General features: G+C 46.1%; 1 protein-coding gene across 1 annotated transcript; it reads right to left on the bottom strand.

Annotated features, from left to right (window-relative positions):
* Positions 1-298: 298 nt before the first annotated feature.
* Positions 299-18414, bottom strand: LOC129694540 (sialoadhesin-like). Its single transcript, XM_055631267.1, has 5 exons — positions 17918-18414; positions 14024-14410; positions 10980-11381; positions 2100-2199; positions 299-610 (listed from the first exon to the last, which is right to left on the bottom strand). The coding sequence occupies exons 1-5, from the start codon at positions 17976-17978 to the stop codon at positions 595-597; spliced, it is 966 nt and encodes a 321-aa protein (XP_055487242.1). The 5' UTR covers positions 17979-18414; the 3' UTR covers positions 299-594.
* Between the last annotated feature and the right edge of the window lie 7255 nt (positions 18415-25669).

Below are 25669 nucleotides of genomic sequence, written 5' to 3' on the forward strand. Positions count from 1 at the left end.
ACCAGGACTTAAAACCGCCGAGCTCGCGATCCCTTCGCCAGGGATCGACCTCGGGAGCTCCAACCGCGGAAACCTGCGGACTTTCGTAGAGCTGGTGGGCCATTGGTCTGCTCTACCGTGCCGCCCTCTCTCGTTATTTCACGACATGAACATTTCCTCTCAGTACCGGACAATGAAGCCTTCATGCACAATAATGGACTACTGTAGACACTGGCGGCAGTGGAACGTCGGATCGCGGCAACGCACAGCTCTTCCCACTGCCGTCTTTATAGACATCAATAACGCAAATCACAATCAATCACAATCACAGTAATACTTTATTAGCCAAGTATGTTTTGCAACATTTGAGGAAAGTTAAGCATGCAGGTGATTCGCGAGAAAATGCTTTGCAGAGGCACACAGAGGATTGAGCTATTCCCTCAAAGTGGCACAGGGAAGTTGCTCTCGGGATTATCAACGGGATGAGGTTCTCAGTTGATATCATAGGATAAAACTAATGATTGTAATCGCAAGTTCGTCGTAGATCGGATCTTATGGGAGGGAGATGGTGTACATTGTGGTCGGAAAATGGTCTTCGTAACTTCCTGCGATGGCTCAGCCTCCGCCCTTTCTGCAGTGGACGAAACAAGACCAATTAAAACAAGACAGCTTAAAGGTGCAATAAGACCGCTACTCTCTCCATCAGTAGGTAGCACTAACGGGGTTTCGATCGAGGCTTCAACTGAACTCTGTAGACCGTACATTTTACTGCAAAACAACATTTGAGTTTAACACGGAATTGCATACGCTCAACATCGTTGATGATATTGGCGGTGTGATAGTGAGGAGATACGCCTAGGCTACAGGATGATATTGATCTGATGGTGAATTGGGCAAGCGAATGGCAGGTACAGATTAATATCGACCAGTGGAAGGTGAAACATTTTGTTTCGACGATAACCAGTACGACATACACAACTAACGTGCACGTCCAGGATTTTACCGGGGGATAGAGTGAGTTTGGTTTACAAATCTAAAATGCGAAGCAAAAGCATATTATTGGAGATCAAGAACGGACTGAAATTGGAAACGCGAGATCATAACCTTGCAGATTAAACTGGAAAGAATGAATCGACTGGGCTTATATTCACGGGAATTTACAAGGAAGAGAGGAGATCTCATAGAAACATATGACATTCTTAAGGAATTGGACAGGGTAGATGCAGGAAAAATGTTCACCGAGTTGGGACAGTCCAGAACCAAGGGTCACAGTTTAAGAATAAGGGGTAGGCAATTTGGGACTGAGATAAGGGAAAACGTATTCACCCCGAGAGTTGTGAATCTGTGCAATTATCTGCCACAGAAAGCAGCGGAGGCCAATTCGCTGGATGCAGAGGGAACATGATATAGATCTTAGGCTAAAGGAATCAAGGGATGTGGGGAGAAAGCGGGAACAGGGCACTGATTTTGGATGATCAGTCATGATCACATTGAACGACGTGGGAGCTCGAGGAGCCGAATAGCCAACATTTGCACCTATTTTCTATATTTCTATGTTTCTATAGAAGACAGAGTGGAAAGATGGTTTTGGAGACTGAGCCGTGACCATAACATGTGAGCGAAGTTTTGCCTCGGGGAGCCGGACTGTGTAGACCAGGACAACAGATTTACTCTTGGTTTGAACTGAGTTGGCTGATCCCAGCTGGGGATGCAGTTAGGCCTCCTCATATTAGTTCATTTGAGATGAGGAGACAAACAGTGCGCATGTGTACTGCTCCTGCGCGGCGTCAGTGATTCTGCCGGGCACGCATTCTATGCTCGCCTTTATCAGATTCATTCAACATGGCAAATATCCCAAAGTGCTCAAAAGCTTTTTTAAACTGTTTGAAGTACATCACCATTGTAATTTGGAAAGGGTAACTGGAAATGTCCGAACAGCAAATTTCTGCAGTCAACTACAATATAATAAACAGTTCTTTATCATGTGACAATAGTTGCAACAAATACTTGGTTCACCTGGGATGCCATCGAGTAAATGAATCACTTCCCGACACATAAAGCGCTTCAACGTTATTTATGTTTAGTCACTTAGAGGCAAGCATATTTATAATGTTACATACCTCACTTTGTCACAATATAAAACGAAGCACATCACTAACAAGGCAAGGGTTTTCAATCCAAGTGGCATGCACAAGATCGTAACGGGGAACGTCTGTGGGACTGAATATAGAATGAGAGTGGTCAAACCAGATTGTCACAAAGAGGGGGATACCGATGATGTAGACCGCTGATCTGCAGATGTATTGATGCCGGTGAGACTAAACAGTAGAAAGTTTCGCGTGGTCAAGGAATACAAAAAGGGACATTTAAAAATAAGAAACATGTACAATAATTATCACAGTGACAGGAAGTAACGCCAGACCGCCTAAAATCCATACACTTGTATGGATTATTTGCAAAGATTGCGTATCACTTCATTGGGCCAAGTGCTGAAGGGCTTCAAATGAGTGATAAATGGTGGGTTAATATTGCAAATATTCAGTATTGAATGGTGAAAACAAGTCTCCACGATAGCACTGTGAACATCACAGTAACTGATATAACTACCTTGGTACTACAAGCAATTACAGACGCTGGTTTACTAAAAAGATACGAAGTGCTGGTATAACTCAACGGGTCAAGCAACATCTCTGGAGAACATGGTGACGTTTCAACCCTGGACCTTTCTTCAGACTGAAGTATGGACCTGACCCGAAATGTCACCGATCCATTTTCTCCAGAGATGCTGCCTGACTCGCTGAGTTACTCCGACATTCTGTGTCGTTTTCAGTGGTTAGATGGATCAGACAGCATCTGTGGAGAGAGAAACTGAATTAATATTTCAGGTCAGTGAAACAGCTTGACAATTTTAAAAATCTATTGATTTTTGAATAACTATTGAAATCTATTGATTTTTGAATAACTATTGAAATCTATTGATTTTTTGATTTAATGTACACAGTGACTGAGTGCCCATGCCCGTGAAGGGGGGTGGAAGGCGGGGGGGGGGGGGGGGGGGGGGGGGGGATTCGAAGGTTTCTCCATAACCATATACACATATAACCATATAACAATTACAGCACGGAAACAGGCCATCTCGGCCCTACAAGTCCGTGCCGAACATTTTTTTCCCTTAGTCCCACCTGCCTGCACTCATACCATAACCCCCCATTCCCTTCTCATCCATATGCCTATCCAATTTATTTTTAAATGATACCAATGAACCTGCCTCCACCACTTCCACTGGAAGCTCATTCCACACCACTACCACTCTCTGAGTAAAGACGTTCCCCCTCATATTACCCCTAAACTTCTGTCCCTTAATTCTGAAGTCATGTCCTCTTGTTTGAATCTTCCCTATTCTCAAAGGGAAAAGCTTGTCCACGTCAACTCTGTCTATCCCTCTCATCATTTTAAAGACCTCTATCAGGTCCCCCCTTAACCTTCTGCGCTCCAGAGAATAAAGACCTAACTTATTCAACCTATCTCTGTAACTTAGTTGTTGAAACCCAGGCAACATTCTAGTAAATCTCCTCTGTACTCTCTCTATTTTGTTGACATCCTTCCTATAATTGGGCGACCAAAAATTGTACACCATACTCCAGATTTGGTCTCACCAATGCCTTGTACAATTTTAACATTACATCCCAGCTTCTATACTCAATGCTCTGATTTATAAAGGCTAGCATACCAAAAGCTTTCTTTACCACCTTATCTATATGAGATTCCACCTTCAAGGAACTATGCACGGCTATACCCAGATCCCTCTGTTCAACTGTATTCTTCAATTCCCTACCATTTACCATGTACGTCCTATTTTGATTTGTTCTGCCAAGGTGTAGCACCTCACATTTATCAGCATTAAACTCCATCTGCCATCTTTCAGCCCATTTTTCCAAATGGCCTAAATCACTCTGTAGACTTTTGAAATCATCTTAATTATCCACAACACCCCCTATCTTGGTATCATCTGCATACTTACTAATCCAATTTACCACACCTTCATCCAGATCATTGATGTACATGACAAACAACAAAGGACCCAACACAGATCCCTGAGGCACCCCACTAGTCACCTGCCTCCAACCCGATAAACAGTCATCCACCATTACCCTCTGGCTTCTCCCATTCAGCCACTGTTGAATCCATCTTGCTATTCCTGCATTTATACCCAACAGCTGAACCTTCTTAACCAACCTTCCATGAGGAACCTTGTCAAAGGCCTTACTAAAGTCCATATAGACAACATCCACTGCTTTACCCTGTCAATTTCCCTAGTAACCTCTTCAAAAAATTCAAGAAGATTAGTCAAACATGACCTTCCAGGCACAAATCCATGTTGACTGTTCCTAATCAGACCCTGTTTATCTAGATGCTTATATATATTATCTCTAAGTATCTTTTCCATTAATTTGCCCACCACTGACGTCAAACTAACAGGTCTATAATTGCTAGGTTTACTCTTAGAATCTAGGTGAGGAACTTTTCCTCGTCTCAGTCCTAAATAATCTATGCATTACACTGCGACCCCTGGTCCGAGATTCTTCATTCAGGGGAAAACCGGAAGTGGCGGCGCTGCCTGGCAGCTGCGGTTCGCCTGCAGTTGGTCTGTTTTTCTTTTTTTGTTGTTGTTTTCTTTTGTCTGTTTTAGTTAAGTTAGTTACATTTAGTTTATGAGGTCACAGGTTGATGGCCTGTTTGTCCGGGGCTCCCGCAACAACAGCTGCATTCGCTGGACTGGAGGGCGGCAGCTTCGGCAACTTCGACCACCCCGGGCCGCGGAGTTTGAACCGGCCCGTTCGCGGAGCTCGGTTGAGCTGCGGTACTGACTTACCATCCCCCGGCGGGGTCACAACATCGGAGGTACACAAAATTGCTGGAGAAACTCAGCGGGTGCAGCAGCATCTATGGAGCGAAGGAAATGGGCGACGTTTCGGGCCGAAACCCTTCTTCAGACTCGGAGTAACATCGGAGGCCTGGATCGCCTCAGCGCAGAGGGAGAACAAGGAGGGAAGAGACAAATACTTTAAGACTTTTGCCTTCCATCACAGTGAGGAGGTGCCTGGTGAACTCACTGTGGTGCATGCTACATTTGTGTTTATTGTGTGTGTTTGTTATTTCTATTATATGTATTACTGCAAGGCACGAAATTTCGTTCTGACCGAATGGTCTAAATGACGATAAAGGATACTTTGACTTTGATCCTCCCTGCATGTACACTCTCAAACTCAGTAAGAATTTGGCAATTTCACGTATGTCACCTCCCATTCGCCTACGCTTTCGTGAACACAGTTCCGGGCTGCACAATCTTCCAACAATCTCAATCAACCTGTCATTATTGGAACTGTTCAGAGCATCTTCACGCACTCGACAACAATTATATATTTGTATTAAACAAAACCTAAAATGCATCAATAACTGAGCGGGTCAGGCAGCATCTGTGGAGGCAACGCAATATCTGTGGAGGCAGACAACCGGCGACGTTTACTGTCGGGATTCTTATTCAGAACTATTGTATTAGCGGGAGGAGGGGTGGAAATGACGGTTGGGGAGGGACAAAGCCTAGCAAGTTGTAGCTGGCTACATATGAAGAGGGGGGTTTTGGTGATGGTAATCTTCATTGTAGTTATAGAGGATTAAAGTGTACTCATGTCTGTCGGTGAGGTTTCATCAACATCCAATATAATTGCAAAAAACATCTTTACTCGCGTATACAAGTATTATCTTAAAATAAATGAAGAAATAGGCGCCTCTGAGTATAGATGGGCCGACGTGGTGCCGGATGCACCGCAGAGAATAAAAGTAAATCTCGGCGTGCGGATCGAGGCGTGGGGAACTCGGCGTGCGGACGGAGGGGCGGGGGGCGGGAACAAAGAGTAATTGGAGCCAAATTGAATACATTGTAACTTTGTTGGCGTGTTATAGGTGGCGATTGTTTGCATTCTCGTGTTTGCAAAACTAATAATTTTAGTGTGAAACGTCCCTTGTGATACCAAAGTATAATTAATCAATTAATTAATCAATTAATTAATTAATTAATGCATCCATTCATTAATTGATTGATTGATTGATTGATTAATTAATTCATTCATTCGTTCATCCATCCATTCATTCATTCATTCATTCATCATACATTCATATTCATTCAATCATCATTCATTCATCATTCATTCATTTCATTCATTCATCATTCAATCAGTCATGCATACATTCATGCATTCATTCATACATTCATTCATTCATTCATTAATTTAATCATGCATTCATTCAATCAATCATTCATTCATTCAGACCTACATTCATGCATACATTCATTCATTCATTCATTCATGCGTTCAATCATTCAATCATACATTCAGTCATTCATTCATACATTCATTCATTCACACATGCATTCAGAAGGGTGACCAAGATCTGTCAGAGACGTTTGAGGAGCACACTAGACCTTGGTTTAACGTCCTTGTCACTGGAGACGGGAGAAGCTAAGCAAGAGAAAACACGGATTGGCTCTAGCCCAAGTGGGAGGAGAGTTAGAAGTGAGTCAGAGGGGGGAAAACAGTTGAAAACTGAGGAATTTGGTTTGTAAATTGGTAAATTAGGCAATTTATCAGTCAATATAAGCAAGACGGCTCTTAGGGAGCGGCCTTGTGAGGGAAGTGCCCTGTGAGAAAAGTGTGAGTCTGTGGCTCGGGAGTCTTCGGAGAGGAGGCTGAGGAGAAGAGGCTACGCAAAACACTGCAGATGGAGAGACGAAAGAAGGAGATGTCAGGCAAGCCGATTCAGTGTGATGCTTGCAGTATGTGGGAGGTCAAGGACACCGCTGGTGCCTCTGGCTGCTACAAATGTGACAAGTGTATCCAGGTAGAGCTCCTGAAGGACCGTGTTGGGGAACTGGAGAAGTAAGTGGATGACCACAGGTTCCTCCGAGAAACTCAGTCGTTCCTCGACAAGTCCTACAGCTCAATAAGGTACTGGACGAGAGAAGGTGGGAGACAGTGAGAAAGGGAGGGAAGGATGTAATGCAAACGTCCCCGGGTGTTGTACCTCTTGTGAACAGGTTCACCCACTTAGAAGCTGTCGGGACAGAAGACGTTTTTACACTGAGCGGCGAACTGGCTTGCGCTGCGAATAAGGCTGTTGAGCCAAAACCAAAAAGGCCAAAGTCAGGCAACGCCATTGTAGTGGGAGACTCAATTGTGAGAGGTACGGACAGGGGTTTCTGCGGCAACAGACGGTATTCGAGGATGGTGTGCTGCCTTCCTGGTGCCAGGATCCAGGATATCACGGACAGAGAGCAGAAAATCCTCAAGGGCGAAGGTGAACAGCGGAAGTGGTAGTGCATGTCAGCACAAACGATGTCGGAAAGAAGGGGATGAATATTCTGCAGCGTGACTTCAGACAGCTCGGAAAAATGCTGAAAAGCAGGACCTCCAGGGTTGTTATCTCCGGTTTGCTTCCAGTTCCTCGTGCAGGCGAGAGCGGGAACAGGGAGATACGGGACCTCAATGTGTGGCTGAGGAACTGGTGCACGGGGCAGGGATTTAGATTCTTAGCTCACTGGGATCTGTTTTGGAGTAAGGGGGAACAGTACAAAAGGGACGGATTGCATCTTAACAGGTGGGGGGGGTGGAGGACCCGCATTCTAGCAGGCAGGTTTGCCACTGCTACATGGGTGGTTTTAAACTGAATAAGGGGGATGGGGTGTCGAATTGGATAGTTGAGGATGGAGTTAAAGGGACAGGGTTTCTTAAATGTGTGGGCGGAGAGACAGAGTGGTGTAAAATGAGGGTAGAAGCAATAGGTAGCAAGGTGAAAAGTAAAAGTGGCAGGCAGACAAATCCAGGGCAAAAATCAAAAAGGGACACTTTTCAATATAATTGTATGAGGTGTAAGAGTGTTGTAGAACAAGCCTGGAGCCTTTGTGTCTCAATGCAAGGAGCATTTGTAATAAGGTGAATGAGTTGAATGTGCAGATACATTTTAATGACTATGATACCGTTGGGATCACGGAGACATGGCTACAGGGTGACCAAGGCTGGGAGCTGAACATCCAGAGGTATTCAATATTCAGGAAGGATAGGCAGAAAGGGAAAGGAGGTGTGGGACTTTGCTGGTTAGAGAGCAGATTAACGCAATAGAAAGGAAGGACATTAGCTTGGAGGATGTGGAATCGATATGGGTAGAGCTGCGAAACACTAAGGGGCAGAAAACGCTAGTGGGAGTTGTGTACAGGCCACCTAACAGTAGTAGTGGAGTTGGGGATGGTATCAAACAGGAAATTAGAAATGCGTGCAACAAAGGTAAAACAGTTATAATGGGTGACTTCAATCTACATATAGATTGGGTGAATCAAATTGGCAAGGGTGCTGAGGAAGAAGATTTCTTGGAATGTATGCGGGATAGTTTTCTAAACCAACATGTAGAGGAACCAACGAGAAAGCAGGTTATTCTAGACTGGGTATTGAGTAATGAGGAAGGGTTAGTTAGCAGTCGTGTTGTGCGTGGCCCCTTGGGTAAAAGTGGCCATAATATGGTTGAGTTCTTCATTAGGATGGAGAGTGACTGTTAATTCAGAACCAAGGGTCCTGAACTTATAGAAAGGTGACTTTGAGGATATGAGACGTGAATTGGCCAAGATAGACTGGCAATTGATTCTTAATGGGTTGACGATGGATATGCAATGTAAGACATTTAAAGACTGCATGGATGAACTACAACAATTGTTCATCCCAGTTTGGCAAAAAAATAAATCAGGGAAGGTAATGCATCCGTGGATAACAATGGAAATCAGGGATAGCATCAAAACAAAAGATAAAGCATACAAATTAGCCAGAAAAAGCAGCCTACCAGAGGACTGGGAGAAATTCAGAGACCAGCAGAGGAGGACAAAGGGCTTAATTAGGAAAGGGAAAATAGATTATGAAAGAAAACTGGCAGGGAACATAAAAACTGACTGCAAACGCTGTTATAGATATGTGAAGAGAAAAATATGTTAAACCAAATGTAGGTCCCTTGCAGTCAGAAACATGTGAATTGATCATGGGGAACAAGGTCATGGCAGACCAATTGAATAATTACTTTGGTTCCGTCTTCACTAAGGAAGCCATCAATAATCTGCCGGAAATAGCAGGGGACCGGGGGTCAAATGAGATGGAGGAATTGAGTGAAATCCAAGTTAGCTGGGAAGTGGTGTTAGGTAAACTGAATGGATTAAAAGCCGATAAATCCCCAGGGCCAGATAGGCTGCATCCCAGAGTACTTAAGGAAGTAGCCCCAGAAATAGTGGTTGCATTAGTGATAATTTTTCAAAACTCTTTAGATTCTGCAGTAGTTCCTGAGGATTGGAGGGTAGTAATGTAACCCCACTTTTGTAAAAAGGGATGGGAGAGAGAAAACGGGGAATTACAGACCAGTTAGTCTAACATCGGTAGTGGGGAAACTGCTAGAATCAGTTATTAAAGATGGGATAGCAGCACATTTGGAAAGTGGTGAAATCATTGGATAAAGTCAGTATGGATTTATGAAAGGTAAATCATGTCTGACGAATCTTATAGAATTTTTCGAGGATGTAACTAGTAGACTGGATAAGGGAAAACCAGTGGATGTGTTATATCTGGACTTTCAGAAGGCTTTCGACAAGGTCCCACATAAGAGATTAGTATACAAACTTAAAGCACACGGTATTGGGGGGTTCAATATTGATGTGAATAGAGAACTGGCTGGCAGACAGGAAGCAACGAGTAGGAGTAAACGGGTCCGTTTCACAATGGCAGGCAGTGAATAGTGGGGTACCGCAAGGCTCAGTGCTGGGACCCCAGCTATTTACGATATATATTAATGATTTGGACGAGGGAATTGAGTGTAACATCTCCAAGTTTGCGGATGACACGAAGCTGGGGGGCAGTGTTAGCTGTGTGGAGGATGCTAGGAGGCTGCAAGGTGACTTGGATAGGCTGGGTCAGTGGGCAAATGCATGGCAGATGCAGTATAATGTGGATAAATGTGAGGTTATCCATTTGGTGGCAAAAACCGGAAAGTAGACTATTATTTGAATGGTGGCCGATTAGGAAAAGGGGAGATGCAACGAGATCTGGGTGTCATGGTCCACCAGTCATTAAAAGTAGGCATGCAGGTGCAGCAGGCAGAGACGAAGGCGAATGGTGTGTTAGCATTCATAGCAAAAGGATTTGAGTATAGGAGCAGGGAGGTTTTACTACAGTTGTACAGGGTCTTGGTGAGATCACACATGGAGTATTGCGTATTACGTCCTGAGGAAAGACATTCTTGTCATAGAGGGAGGGCAGAGAAGGTTCACCAGACTGATTCCTGGGATGTCAGGACTTTCATATGAAGAAAGACTGGATAGACTCGGCTTGTACTCGCTAGAATTTAGAAGATTGAGGGGGGATGTTATAGAAACTTACAAAATTCTTAAGGGGTTGGACAGGCTTGATGCAGGAAGATTGCCCCTGATGTTGGGGAAGTCCAGAATAAGGGGTCACAGTTTAAGGATAAGGGGGAAGTCTTTTAGGACCGAGATGAGGAAAACACTTTTCACACAGAGAGTTGTGTATCTCTGGAATTCTCTGCCACAGAAGGTAGTTGAGGCCAGTTCATTGGCTATATTTAAGAGGGAGTTAGATGTGGCCTTTGTGGCTAAATGGATCAGGGGGTATGGAGAGAAGACAGGTACAGGATACTGAGTTGGATGATCAGCCATGATCATATTGAATGGCGGTGCAGGCTCGAAGGGCTGAATGGCCTACTCCTGCACGTATTTTCTATGTTTCTATGACACACTAGTTGTGGCTACAAGAAAGCTGCCCCCAAGGCTCTGTAGAGGATCTTGGCTACACGGATGCGAGGCTCGGCTCGTTGAGCCCTAAGAGACGGAGATCCGGTTTCCCTCCCTCCCTCTACACCATCGCTGCGGACTGCAGAATGTGGCGATGATTTCTTACCGGCTGTGACCCGCAGGAGGACCTCACGCTGCGACAGTTGGATAAACGGCGGGTTTACGATGGGGCTATGGATTGGGGGCGATGCAGGACGGTAGTAATCAGGTTTCCTGAACTCCACCAAACACAGGTAGTCGTGAGTGTCCTCCACACTCAGCTGCCTTATCCTGGTTGAGGCGTTTCCCTGCATTGGGTCCCCGACCAGCTCGAACCGAGTTGCTCCGTTCTCCGCCGCCCAGGATCCATCAAGTTGTGGTCTGAACGCGACGATGTGTCGGTAGGGATCCTTCCTTATCCATGTGACTTTGTGCAGGGTGTGGTTGAGTGCAGGCGGTGGGAACACACAGGGTAACGTGGCCGAAGCCCCCTCAGTCCCAGTCACAACTGAGACATTCACGACAGCAGCTGAGTGAAGGACAGACATCAGAATGTAAGTGGGGTCTCGACCCGAAACGTCACCCATTCCTTCTTTCCAGAGACGCTGTCTGTCCAGCTGAGTTACTCCGGCATATTTTATCTACCATCAGAATATTTCAGAATGTTGTGAGTGAATTGTTTTGTACCGACCTCTCCTCGGGGCTAGTGGGTGGAGGCGGCGACCCGTGTGGAGCTGACAGTGATGGTCCCCGGGAAGGTATGGTGTGTGCGCCGGGAACAGGGCAGATCAAGGGTCGCTCCGGCAGCGAGTCACTGGGCTGGGCAGAGCGCCTCTGGCAGTGCGGCACTGCATCAGCTCTGTCTTGGGTGTCAGAGAACGAACGGCAGTGAACCCGCGCCACCGCTGCCGTTCTGCGGTGGGCTTGTTCAATGTGCTATGCGATGACCCGCCCACCCAACTGGTACCAGGCCCCGCCGTCGCCTATAGCATGAGGCACCTCTCTCAGTGAGTGTTGCCTCTACTCTCCCGTTCGCAGTGCAAATGTCTGGCAGTGTGGACTGTTTTAATATACAGCACTCATATGGATTAATAACTCCTCAGTTCAAGTAGGCCATGTGGATTGTCATTTGCCTCCGTTTGTCCCATAAGCTTTCTATATATTTTCTGTCAATGTACACCCCCCACCCCCCGCCCCCCGAAACAACATAACGTTTGCAATTATACGGGTCGCAGGGTGATATTTTCAGAACGTAAAAAATCAGGAAACAAATAGCCAGCGTGAATACGCATGATATTTATCCCCTCTTCCACAATCAGTCTGACGAAGGGTTCCGACTCTAAAGGTGGTATATGCATGTTATCGTGGGATACTGCCTTACCTGCCTTACGCCAGCACTCTGTGTCCACTTTTGTAAAGCAGCATCTGCAGTTCTTTTATCTGTATTCAATGCCCTGCCTGTTGACTGCCAGTGAGACAAAACTATTGTTCATCACCTTGTCTACATTTGACGCCACTTTCGGGAAGCTATGTATTTGTATTTGTATTTGTAATCCAATGTTCTTCTGTTCTACATCAACCTCCAGGCCCTATTCAACGTGGAAACCTCCAAAACTGCAGCAACTCGCACAAGATCCCGAAGATATTCTTGATATCATTCTGAACTGCGTAGGAATGAACTGGAGTTGCTGGTTTAAACCCAAGATACACACAAAAAACTTGAGTAGCATCTCTGGAGAGAAGGTGACGTTTTGGGCCGAGCCTGAAGACTAGGCTGAATAGTCGAACCGGAAACAATAAACAATAGACAATAGATAATAGACAATAGACAATAGGTGCAGGAGTAGGCCATTCGGCCCTTCGAGCCAGCACCGCCATTCAATGTGATCATGGCTGATCATCGGGAATCTGTGCCCCGTCCCTGCCTTCTCCCCCTATCCCCTGACTCTGCTATCTCACCTCTTGAGTCACGTCTTGAGTCTGAAGAAGGACCTCGACCAGGAACGTCATCTATTCCTTTTCTCCAGAGACCCTGCCTGACCCGCCGAGTTACTCCAGTTTTTGTATCTATCATCCTTATGCACTGTCTACAATATCACATATTTTAGCGTCATCGTCCAATTTACTAGGTATGCCTTGCGCATTTTTATCCAATATCGTTGATACTGACTACCAACAGCAACGGGTCCAGCAACAATCTCTAAAGCACAACACTGGTCACATGCCTCCAGTCCAAGAGACCATCACCAACACCCTCTGCTGCCTTGTATCAGGACAACTATTCATCCAGTTAACTTACGCTCTCTGGATCCCACTGACCCGACCTTCTAGAGCAGCCAGCCTACCATGCGGATTATTATCAAAGGCCTTGCTAAAGACCATGTAGGTTTCGAATAGGTTGCCGCTCTGACCTTATCTATGAACACATTACACCCTATATCCTGCATCTCTGCACTGTGGATGGCTTGATCGTAGAGGTCTAGTCGGAGGCTCAGAGGGGATAGAGCCTTCTCTGTTGCTGCTCCGGCACTCTGGAACACCCTGCCGTTGCACATCAGACAGGCCCCCTCACTGTCCATCTTCAAATCCAGTGTTAAAACACATTTGTACTCCCTGGCTTTTGACCATGCCTGAGACTTTGCTTCTGTTTTTGGTGTTTTTGATGTTTCTTTATTTTACCTGTCTTTTCAAACTATTTCTTTTGATTGTTATTTTTGGTGTGTATTAACTTTTTTGTCAATGATTAGTGATGTACAGCACTTTGTTGCAGCTATGTTTGTTTTTAAAGTGCTCTATAAATAAAATTATTATTATTATTATTATTATTATTATTATTATTATTATTATTATTATTATTATTATTATTATTATTATTATTATTATTATTATTATTATTATTATTATTATTATTATATGTATCGTCTTTTCGCTGACTGGATAGCACGCAACGAAAAAGCTTTTCATTGTACCTCGGTGCACGTGACAACAATAAATTAAACTTAACTAAACTAAACTAAATTCTACTACGGGATGGATTACAAAGCGATCACATGCGGAACCGGCACGTCTAACATGGGGCGCAACAACATGTATTGATCATTCAGTGCACCATGGACACGTTTGGCCAGGGCTACCTGGGGGCAATTACAGCCTCTCAGCATTGTTCCTCACCTCTCACGGTCAGGCGTGTTGGGTCCACAGCGTGACGTTTTCCAACGTTGAGTTCCACACGGCACCGGTACCTTGCACCGTCGTCTTCCCGGCTCAGTCGCTCCACCATTATGGAGGCATCCCTCTGCCTGAGGTTCCCCACGAATCTCAACAAAACCCTTCCTGTCGCCGATGTCACTTCTTCGCCGCTGCAACGGTCAGGACTTAGATATGTACAGTTAAACACAAGGTGGTCACCCCCGGATTTCCTCCTGTACCACAACACGGAGCCGGTGAGGTCGTGATCAGTGGGTGGGTGGGTGAATGTACACGGCAACACAGCGGACGTTCCTTCCACGGCAGACACCACATCAGCACCGGATATTGTCCAGCTCTTGTACGAAAAGTCTGCCGAGAGAGAGAGAGAGAGAGAGAGAGAGAGAGAGAGAGAGAGAGAGAGAGAGAGAGAGAGAGAGAGAGAGAGAGAGAGAGAGAGAGAGAGAGAGAGAGAGAGAGAGAGAGAGAGAGAGAGAGAGAGAGAGAGAGAGAGAGAGAGAGAGAGAGAGAGAGAGAGAGAGAGAGAGAGAGAGAGAGAGAGAGAGAGAGAGAGAGAGAGAGAGAGAGAGAGAGAGAGAGAAGGGTCAATGGAATCATAAAGTCACAGAGTGAAACATGTGGAAATAAACCCTTCGGCCCACACAGACGAACATGTCCCATCTACATTAATCCCACCTGCCCGGGTTTGATCCATATCCCTGCAAACCTTTCCTATCCATGTACCTCTATTTTTTTTTTTAACAGGGATAGTCCCAGTCTGAACAACCTCCTCTGGCAGCTTGTTCCATACAGCCACCAACCTTCGTTAAAATGTTGCTCCTCAGAATCCCATTAAAAACGTTTCCTCTTCTCCTTAAACCTATGTCCTCTGGAGCTCGATTCACCTACTCGGGGCAAGATAATATGTGCAACTACCCGATCTATTCCTCTCATTATTTTATACACCTCTCTAAGATCACACCTCATTCTCCTGAGCTCCAGAGTCCCTGCCTACTCAACCTCTCCCTATTGCTCAGACCCTCTAGTCCTGGCAACATCCGGGTCAGCCTTCTCTGTACCCGTTCCAGTTATACCACATATTTCATATAACATGATGCACAGAACTGAACACACTCCTCTAAATGCGGCTTCACCAACGTCTTCTCCAACTGCGACATGACGGCCCAAATTCTACTCAATATAGAATAACTGGGGAAGAGATTCGGTTTGAGTCGGGGATGTCGCCACGTGGTGCCTTTCGGAACCACTGGTGCCGGTTTACAAAAGAAAGACACGAAATGCTGGAGTAACTTAGAGGGTCGGGCAGCATCTCAGAGTCAGTACGACGAAGGGTCCAACCCGGAAACGTCAGCTTTTCATGTTCTCCAGAGATGCTGCCAGACCCGCTGAGTTACTCCAGCAATTTGGTCCTTCCATTAGATATAGGTTAGAGTCATTGACTCATCGAGTCAGTGTGGAAACAGACCCTTCGGCTCAACTTGTCCACACCCACCAACATGTCCCATCTACACTAGACTCGCCTGCCTGCGTTTGGCCCAATATCCCTCTAAACCTGCCCTATCCATTTAACTATCGAATTGCTTCTTCGCGATAGATTCTGCCTCATCTACTTCCCCCGGCAGTTTTTTTCCATACACCCACCACCCTTTGTGTGAAAAAGATACCACTCAGGCTCCTATTATTGTTTTTCCTTTCACATTAAACCTATGCCATCTGGTTCTCGATTCCTCTCCATTGGGCAAGATACTCTGTGCGTCTACCCGATCCCTGGCCTGATTTGTACATTAATACGAGGGGGTGGGTGAATGTCCGTGCAACTATGGATGACCAGCAATGAGTTATTTGTTGGGATTCAATCAAGGTTTCGCGTTGGGAGTTGGGTGATACGAGTTGTTGGGCGGTGGGGAAGGGGGATGCGGGGGAAGGGCAGACGATAATTCTCGCCCGAACCCCGAACCCGTCCCTTTATTTTAATAAATGCCGTTTCTTGCGTTAATAGACGATTCCGGGACTTGGGCTTTGAAAATTCGCGGAATTCCGTCAGTGTGCCAGTCGCCCCCTTCCGTTTAGACTGGCTCAGTGTAAGAGGAATGCAATCCCAGTCACACAACCCGTCCCATACACCCACAAATCCGCAAGGGGCGGCACGATGGCGCAGAGTTGGAATTGCTGCCTGACAGAGCCAGAGACAAGGGTTCGATTCTGACTACGGGTGCTGTCAGCACGAAGTTTGTATGTTCTCCCCGTGACATGTGTTGGTTTTAGAAACATCCTGGTTTCTCCGGGATCGCCGATTTCCTCCCATTCTCCAAGACGCCAAAGCGCACAGGTTTGTCGGCTGATTGGCATGGTATAATAGTAAATTTATCCCTATCGTGTCGGATAGTGTGAGTGTCCGGGGTGATGCTGGTAGGCGCAGAATATGTGGACCGGATGGCCTATTTCCGCGCTTTATTTCTTTAAAAATCCATTCTTTCAGATACATCACTGGCTTAATTTTAAAACGCACCACTTAGCTCAGCCGCCAATTCTACCGGGTCCTACATTGTAAACCAGCCAGTCCCTGTGAGAAATAATGTTTCTGAGCAACAGTGTCGCAATTACCTTCATTCTATGACTGCAAGTTCTTGTTTTTCCACCAACGCGTAGCCTCACGCTATACTACTCACTTCACAATTTCCCATATCTCAATCACATCTCCTGCCAACGTCCGCTTCCAACGCCATTAAATAAGATTGCTTTTGGCCTGCTCCGAGATCCCTCTCCCTACTCCCGCCGATCCTCGAGTATCATTTCACCCTCTTTCTTATCATGTGCACCGCTCTAATTCATAAAAGGCCGGTTCCATGTGCAATCTCATCTTGCCGCCATATGACCTGCACGAAGAAGACCTCACCACCAACTTCGGAAGGGCACTTAACGGCGGGCGATATCACAACCTTTCCCCAAGCGACGGCCGGAAGCAATCGGGAGGAGGAGGAGGGCATCCGGACCGAGTAGGATCGCCCGAGAGCGAGAAGAGGCGTCAGAGATCGTGGGGGGGGGGGGGGGGGGGGGGGGGGGGCGGTGGTAGGGGACATCCGAGAGCGAGGAGATCGCCGGGGAGCAAGGAAGGCTCGGAGAGCGAGAGCCGCCGAGAACGGAGAGGGAGAGTGTATCGCTGAGAACAATGAGGGTGGGGAAGCGGCGGGAAGGTCGCCGAGAATGAAGAGGGACCTGGCGGGAGGGGGTCGTGTTGCTGACAAGTGCGGTGGCAGGCAGTTGACAGGAATGTTCGGTGAACTTCTGTAACGTTGTCGGCGCCAAAATGTGGCGACACTTGGGTCCTGCGTGGGTGAGGACTGCTATATGGTTTTAGTTTCGTTTATTTTAGTTTAGTTTAGAGGTGCAGCACGGAAACAGGCCCTTCGGCCCACCGATTCCACACCGACCAGCGATCCCCGCACGTTAACACGACCCTACACACATTAAGGACAATTTTACATTATCACTAAGCCAATTAACCTACAAATCTGTACGTTTGGAGTGTGGGAGGAAACCGAAGATCTCGGAGAAAACCCACGCAGCTCTCGGGGAGAACGAGCAACTTTCTTCCAGGCAAGGACCCGTAGTCCCGATCGAACCCTGTCACTGGCGCTAGCTCTATCGCTACGCCACCGTGTCGCCGGGTTGTATGCAAAATAAATAATTTTACTGTGCCTAGGTTCATGTGACAAAAAAATATTAATCATTGAATCGTTGCCCTCGGCAGGAGATAAAGTACAAACAGCTGGAGCAACGATAGAGCATGAACCAGAACAGTGGGAGAGATGATGGGACAACAAGGATGAGCTAATCAAGTCAACAGAAAACACTCACTGTAACCCTGGACTGAGACGGAGAGCAGGACGGTGAAGAGACAAACCCGGAGAGACCACATCGCCAACACTTCAGTCCACCTCACCCACTGCTGTGAGCTTCTTGTCACTGAAATGCGGAACCTGCCCCAAGTATTTCTTCATTTCTTGTAAAAAGTTAAGTAACTGCTATAAATACTGATAATTAGTCATTTTAAACAGAGCAAGGTTAGGGTCATGAGCAAAAACCAAAGTCATGGAGGAACTAAGCGGGTCAAGCTGTATCCGTGAAGGAACATTGACAGACGACGTCTGAATTAAGAGGTCATGACCAGGCACGTCGTCTGCCCATTCTCCTCCACAGGCGTTGCCTGAACCATATAACCATATAACATATAACAATTACAACACGGAAACAGGCCATCTCGGCCCTTCTAGTCCGTGCCGAACACGTATTCTCCCCCAGTCCCATCTACCTGCACTCAGACCATAACCCTCCACTACTTTCCCGTCCATTTAACTATCTAATTTATTTTTAAATGATAAAATCGAACCTGCCTCCACCACCTTCACTGGACGATCATTCCACACAGCTACCACTCTCTGAGTAAAGAAGTTCCCCCCCATGTTACCCCTAAACATCTGTCCCTTAATTCTCAAGTCATGTCCTCTTGTTTGAATCTTCCCTACTCTCAGTGGGAAAAGCTTATCCACGTCAACTCTGTCTATCCCTCTCATCATTTTAAAGACCTCTATCAAGTCCCCCCTTAACCTGCTGCGCTCCAAAGGATGAATACCTAACTTGTTCAACCTTTCTCTGTAACGTAGTTGCTGAAACCCAGGCAACATTCTTGTAAATCTCCTCTGTACTCGCTCTATTTTGTTGACATCTTTCCTATAATTAGGCGACCAAAATTGTACACCATATTCCAGAATTGGCATCACCAATGCCTTGTACAATTTTAACATTACATCCCAACTTCTATACTCAATGCTTTGATTTATAAAGGCCAGCACACCAAAAGCTTTCTTTATCACCCTATCTACATGAGATTCCACCTTCAGGGTACTGTGCACAGTTATTCTTAGATCCCTCTGTTCAACTGCATTCCTCAATTCCCTACCATTTACCATGTACGTCTTATTTTGATTTGTCCTGCCAAGATGTAGCACCTCACACTTATCAGCATTAAACTCAATCTGCCATCTTTCAGCCCACTCTTCCAACTGGCCTAAATTTCTCTGTAGACTTTGAAAATCTACTTCATTATCCACAACACCACCTATCTTAGTATCATCTGCATATTTACTAATCCAATTTACCACACCATCATCCAGATCATTGATGTACATGACAAACAACAGTGGACCCAACACAGATCCCTGAGGCACCCCACTAGTCACTGGCCTCCAACCTGACAAACAGCCATCCACCATTACCCTCTGGCATCTCCCATTCAGCCACTGTTGAATCCATCTTGCTACTCCACCATTAATCCCCAACGATTGAACCTTCTTAACGAACCTTCCACGTGGAACCTTGTCAAAGGCCTTACTGAAGTCCATATATACAACATCCACTACTTTACCCTCATCAATTTCCCGAGTAACCTCTTCAAAAAATTCAAGAAGATTAGTCAAACACGACCTTCTTCAGGCACAAATCCATGTTGACTGTTCCTAATCAAACCCTGTTTATCCAGATGCTTATACATATATTATCTCTAAGTATCCTTTCCATTAATTTGCCCACCACTGACGAACCCCTGATCTTTTTCCAGCAATGTTCGTGTCCCCAGCAATATCGCCACGTAGCTTTAAATCCTGGCCTACAGCTAAAATAAAACTAAGGATGTATGCATCTACAGGGCCTGTTAGCCTTTCTCTGTGAGAAGCCTCAAGCTGCAAGCTGATGCCCGGAAGTATAGGTCACAGATCAATACATCAGATAAGGAAGGTCCAGTTGTCCTCGGAGTTGATAATGTGTATGAGGACTTTGCAGAGAAACTCTAAGCTTTTCTAGATGCATGGGTTTGGTTGGATTACTGCAAAGGGATTGTAAATAATGTAAATAATGTTGCAAGACAGTTGTCCTGCTGTTTGGTGATTGGCCGAAGTGTGAAGCCCTGGCTGAATTGTTTGTACTGTCGGGGTAAATGTTGCATTATTTAGTTAACAGACTTCCTTCCAGAAGCTTCTAGAGAAACCTTTTTTGGGACTCTTTGTAATTGGGTTGGGGGACTGTCAATAACACTTTAATGTAATCGATATGTGTAATTGGCTTATAAAGGGGAAACCCCTATGTAGTTCGGCCCCTCATGATTCGTTGGCCTATAAAAGGTAGCCCCCATTTGGATAGGTGTCGATCTACTGGAAGGGCGCTTGGGACTACGTGCCATTTTGGTAGTGTCTGATTGTACGAGGCTGAGGGGCTTGGCCAGGCAGGGACAAGGATCGAACCCGCGGCGGTTTAGTTATCGTATAGGGGGTTTGTTGTTCGTTCAAAAATAAAGTTTAGTTGTTCCAGTGCTTGACTCAGTGTTTTGACTTAACTAGACTAAGGGGGGTAAGTATTGGGAGCATATTTACAGAGTGATATATTGCAGGAACAGGCCTTCTAACCCGACATGTGTACACTGTGCCAACGGGTAGTCAGCGTGGCGACAAACTGACAAGAACCATTCATATTAATCCTACCTTAATCCAATTGAACCCATCAGAGTGTGTATCTCATTCCAGGGTAGCTGACATCTCGTTTTGTTTCCAAGGATATTGCGGCTGTGAACACTGTTTCTGGGTTTTCCAGTTTGTGTGAGGAAGTGATTGTAAAGAATGAATCACCCGTTGTCACCCTGCAATCGGAGAGACAGCAGGACCCAGCAACGACAACCCCACAGACACTTGTTCACCAGCACCATAGTGCTGTGACCTCATTCCTCACGGCTGTTTATTTCCAGACCCTGAAATGCAGAAGTTGTTTTCTACATTTGCTGTAGAATGTTCCGGAGGTGCTAAACTACAAAACTCACATTAATGTCTCAGTGATAACAAGAGGAAGAACAGCGAGCAAACTCATTTGTAGAACGTAAACGAACAACACCAAAGACTGCCTTCACGCCATCCCAATTGTAATATAGGGAGCACTTTAGTGAATTATCCAAAAGTCTTCACTTTCCACCAAACTCAAGTAGTGTGAGATGGATAGGACACAGCGAAGAGGCGCAAACATCCTTGTGGTGATGTGTGAAGTAACAGAGAAATATTTTCTTGTCTCACAATCTGCAACAATGATGAGGGAACCAATTGTTAAATCAGCGGCTCATTAGATGTTTCAATGCGATTCCAACAAGTTGGGGAAGCGGGCAAATGAATGGCTGTAGCGGTGCAGACATATGTGCTTTTAGATTTGTCAGCTGCCTTTGACACAGTGGATCATGAAATTTTGATCTCCCGTTTGGAGCAGTGGGTGGGTATCAGGGGCATAGCACTGGAGTGGTTCAGGTCGTACTTGGCTGATCGAACTTATTGTGTCAGCCTTGGGGACTGTATCCTCCTCTGCTCCTCTCTCGTGTGGGGTGCCACAGGGCTCAGTTCCTGGCCCTCTCCTCTTTTCACTCTATTTGCTCCCACTCGGTTCCATCCTTAGGAAGCACGGGATTTCATTCCACTTTTATGCTGACGACAGTCAGCTTTATGTGCCTCTTGGAAACGGGGGTGTACACTCTGTCGGGCTCTTGCTTGAGTGTCTTAGTGACATAAAGGCCTGGATGTCACTGAACTTTCTAAAATTTAATGATGGCAAGACTGAGGTAATGATCTTTGGTGGCACCTCTGCCCCCCCCCCCCCCCCCCCCTGTTGATCTAGGCTCATTGTCGGCATTATCTCAAACCTAACATCACGAACCTGGGGATTAAAGTGGACCCTGAGTTTAGATTTGACTGTCAGGTAAGGGCTGTTGTTAAATCTGTTTTTTTTTTCATCTGAGGCAGCTGGCAAAAATAAAGCCGATTTTGTCGAGGCAGCACTTTGAGACGGTAATCTACGCCTTTGATACCACCCGGCTGGATTACTGCAATGCACTGTATCTGGGGGCTAGTTGGTCCTCCATCGCCCGTCTCCAGATGGTACAGAATGCAGCTGTTCGTCTCTTGACTGGCACACGAAAGCATGATCATGTTTCACACCTTTTGGCCTCTCTCCACTGGCTGCCTGTTCAGTATAGGATTTGTTTTAAAATTATTTTATTTACTATTAAATCCCTAAGTGGTCTTGCCCCTTCCTACCCATCTGAGCTTCTTCACCCTTATACACCCTCCCGCTCTCTCAGGTCAGATGGCCAGCTGCTCCTGATTGAGCCAAAAACTAAGCGGAAGCTCAGAGGGGACCGTGCCTTTGCTGTGTCGGCTCCGAGATTGTGGAATGAATTGCCTCTGCACGTTAAACAGGCCCCTTCTCTAGCTGTTTTTAAGTCACTCCTGAAGACATATCTATTCTCCGTGGCCTTTGTAGACCAGTGAGGTGTTGAATTGTTTATTTACTTTATTTGCTTGGTTTTGCTGCGTGGTTCGTACTCGTGTTTTATGTATTTTAATTTATTGTTTGGATTTTCGTATGTAATTTATGCGCCTCGTGTTAGCTGTATGTTCTGTTGTTCTGCCTGTTTTATGATGTCTTGCTTGTTTTCTTTTTTTTCTGTACAGCACTTTGGTCAGCTTTGGTTGTTTTTTAAGGTGCTTAACAAATAAAGTTATTATTATTATTATTATTATTATTATTATTATTATTATTATTATTATTATTATTATTATTATTATTATTATTATTATTATTATTATTATTATATGACAGGGCGATGGAGTAACACTAAAAGGGAAATAGGGCACCCAAAAACGACATCCTGCCCTTCGAGTTAGAACCAACCGTCAACCACCCATTCACATTAATTATACATTCATTTAGTTTGTTATTGTCGTTACGTGTTTCGAGGTACAGTGAAAGGCTTCAAGGAATAAACCCAATCCGTTTCTTACAGGCTGCATCTCACTCCCGGGTATCCGCCACATCGGTTTGTTTCCATGTACCCTGTTCCTTTGAATCAGCCCGGGAACAGTTTTCCGCGATCCCTTTCAACTCTCTGGGGCACGCGCTACCTGAGTACCCTGCAACACACCGCGACCGCGCATGCTCTCTCTGTAAATATCCGGGGCCGGTTCTTTCTCTCATTGTGATACATCTGATCGGTTGTTGCTCCTCATTGCGACAGACAGCGCCAGACGCTACTTTCTGAGGGCAATTAATGGACCCGGGTTCCCTGACTATAGCTTCCCCAGACCGCGGCTATCGTTGAGACCCATCCTTGAAGATCACGGACGTCCTCGGTTCCCATCCACCATTTAACCCCATCATTGGACTCGGATCTCTCATCCACATTAAACTTACAGGAGTCCACGCCCTGGGAAATGACTAGGTTTCCTGGAAAATGTCGCAAACTGTTATGCACTGTGGAAAAACAGAAATGAAACCGAGTCGGGATATTAATAGCGATGACATAAATATATTTCTGAGAATTTGCCAACACAGCTTGAATTTCAATGAGGGCAGGGCGGGTGGCTGCGCATTGAGGCCGGTACACTGGCCTCAGCCTCCTGCGATGGCCCAGTCATCTTTGGCGACACATGGGACTACAGATGGTTGAATCTTGAGAGGGGGGTGGGGGGGGGGGGCAGCCTGCTGGAGGAACACGGCCGGTCGACCATCTGAAAAGCTGTGGAGGAAGATGGATAAGTGACTAGATATTAGAGATACATCGCGGAAGCAGGCCCTTCGGCCCACCGATTTTGCACCGAGTACATTAGCCCAAAGGGACAATGAACATTTTCTCCGAAGCTAATTAGCCTACAAATCTGTACGGCTTTGGAGTGCAGAGGATATCCGGAGCTCCCGGAGAAAAAACACGCGTTCACGGATAAAACGCACAAATTCCGCACGGACAACACCATTGGTCAGAATCAAACCTGGGTCTCAGACGCTGTGAGCCAGGAACTCTACCGCTGCCTCACTGTACTGGCCCTGAGACAGTCGCTGCACGCCCGGACCATTTTACAGCTGAAGAATGGTCTCGACCTGAAAGGGTCATTACCTTCCGATGAGCCTGCCTGGCCCGCTGATTTCCTCCCACATTTAGTGTAAATCTCTAGTACTCTTCTGGTATCTCCATTCACAACCAGCAGATAATATTGTGTCGGAAAGAACTACTGATTATGGTTTAAATCGAAGGTGATCACAAAATGTTGGAGTAACTCGGCGGGACAAGCAGCGTCTCTGAAGGTAAGGAATGGGTGACGTGTCGGGTCGACACCCGTCTTCACACTGATGTCAGGGGAGTTGGCGGGACAGAAATAGAATGCAGTCGGACACCGTAAGATGGGAAGATGTGGCCAGTAGTGTGATCCTGTTGGAGGTGGCGATAATGTCAGAGGATTATATGCTGTAATCGACGGCTGATGGGGTGGAAGGTGAGGACAAGGTGGACTCTGTCCTTGTTGCGAATAGAGGGAGGGTGAGCAAGAGCGGAGCTGCGGGGTATCGAGGAGGCGCTAGTGAGAAGAGGGGAACCCCCGTTTCCTAAAGAATTAGGACATCTCCGATGATCCAGTATGGAAAACATCATCCTGGACACATATGCGGTTTATACGGAGGGATTGGGATTTGGGGATAGAGTCCTTACAGGAAGCAGAGTGGGAAGAAGTGTAGTCCAGGTAGCTATGGGAGTCAGTAGGTTTGCAGTAGGCACTGACTCCCATAGTACTGGTTGTTTTGTACTGACTGATTAGTACTGTTATTGTTATAACGTTGACAGCGCAATGGTCGCCACCTATCTGGCGCCTAGAAAGTTACACGTACTCACTGCAGCCCCGATGATCGCTGTTACTTCTCACAGCACCCACCCCCGCCGGAACCCTCTTTGAGCTCGGCGCCCGGCCGCCCCCCCCCCCTCCCCCCCCCTACCTCCTTGGCAGAGTCCATCTTTGTTGTTGACGGGCCCTCCTTTCAGCAATATATATACCCACGAATCTGACCTTGAATGAAATTGCTGCAAGTTAACAATTTCAACAGTTCCTGACCTTTTTTCACAACATCGCAACAACTCAAGGAAATGGGAACAGAAGACAAGTTCCACCGTCCAGCGTGTCATGTAAAATGAGTACATTTGTTATTTTATGTGTCGTGCTCCCCGCGGGAAGATTGGTGCAGAAGATTATTCACCACATTTCCTTTCCTCTGTTTCCTGTTATTTAATCACCAGGCCTATTCTGTAGAGGCGTAGGCGTCCCTTACGACCCTTCTCTTATTTACCTGTATATAGCCACAACAAAAAAAGTGCACTTTATTTTAATATTACACGTAACCTTCCCCTGAAAATCGACGTCCCCCTTTCGTATCAGCTTACCAGTCGTTCTCCATTGAGTCCTAAAATAGTACTTGAATTTACGGAAATCAATATTCATACCTCTGGTGTGTAAGAAGTCCAAGCTAAATATGAGGTGCCGTTTCTCCAATCTGCGTTTGGTATCACTATGACGGTGGAAGGGGGGGGTGGGGGGGGGGGGGGGGGGGGGGGGGGGGGGGGGGGGGGGGGGGAAGAAACGTCAGTATGGGAATGGGAGGAATTAAATTGTTCAGCAACAGTGAGATCAGGTAGGCCAAGGCAGACTGTGAAGGTATGCAGCAAAATTATCCCCCAGTCTGTGCTTGGTCAGTGTGAAATCACTT

This window comes from Leucoraja erinacea, unplaced genomic scaffold, assembly GCF_028641065.1.
Source record: "Leucoraja erinacea ecotype New England unplaced genomic scaffold, Leri_hhj_1 Leri_701S, whole genome shotgun sequence".
Taxonomy (NCBI): Eukaryota; Metazoa; Chordata; class Chondrichthyes; order Rajiformes; family Rajidae; genus Leucoraja; species Leucoraja erinaceus.

Coding starts and splice junctions, on each gene's coding strand:
- LOC129694540 (XM_055631267.1), bottom strand. CDS start 17,978: ATGTGGTCTCTCCGGGTTTGTCTCTTCACCGTCCTGCTCTCCGTCTCA. Junction 14,411..17,917: donor CGTCTCAGTCCAGGGTTACA/GTGAGTGTTTTC, acceptor CTCTCTCGGCAG/ACTTTTCGTACAAGAGCTGG. Junction 2,200..10,979: donor CCTCCTGCGGGTCACAGCCG/GTAAGAAATCAT, acceptor TTCTATATTCAG/TCCCACAGACGTTCCCCGTT.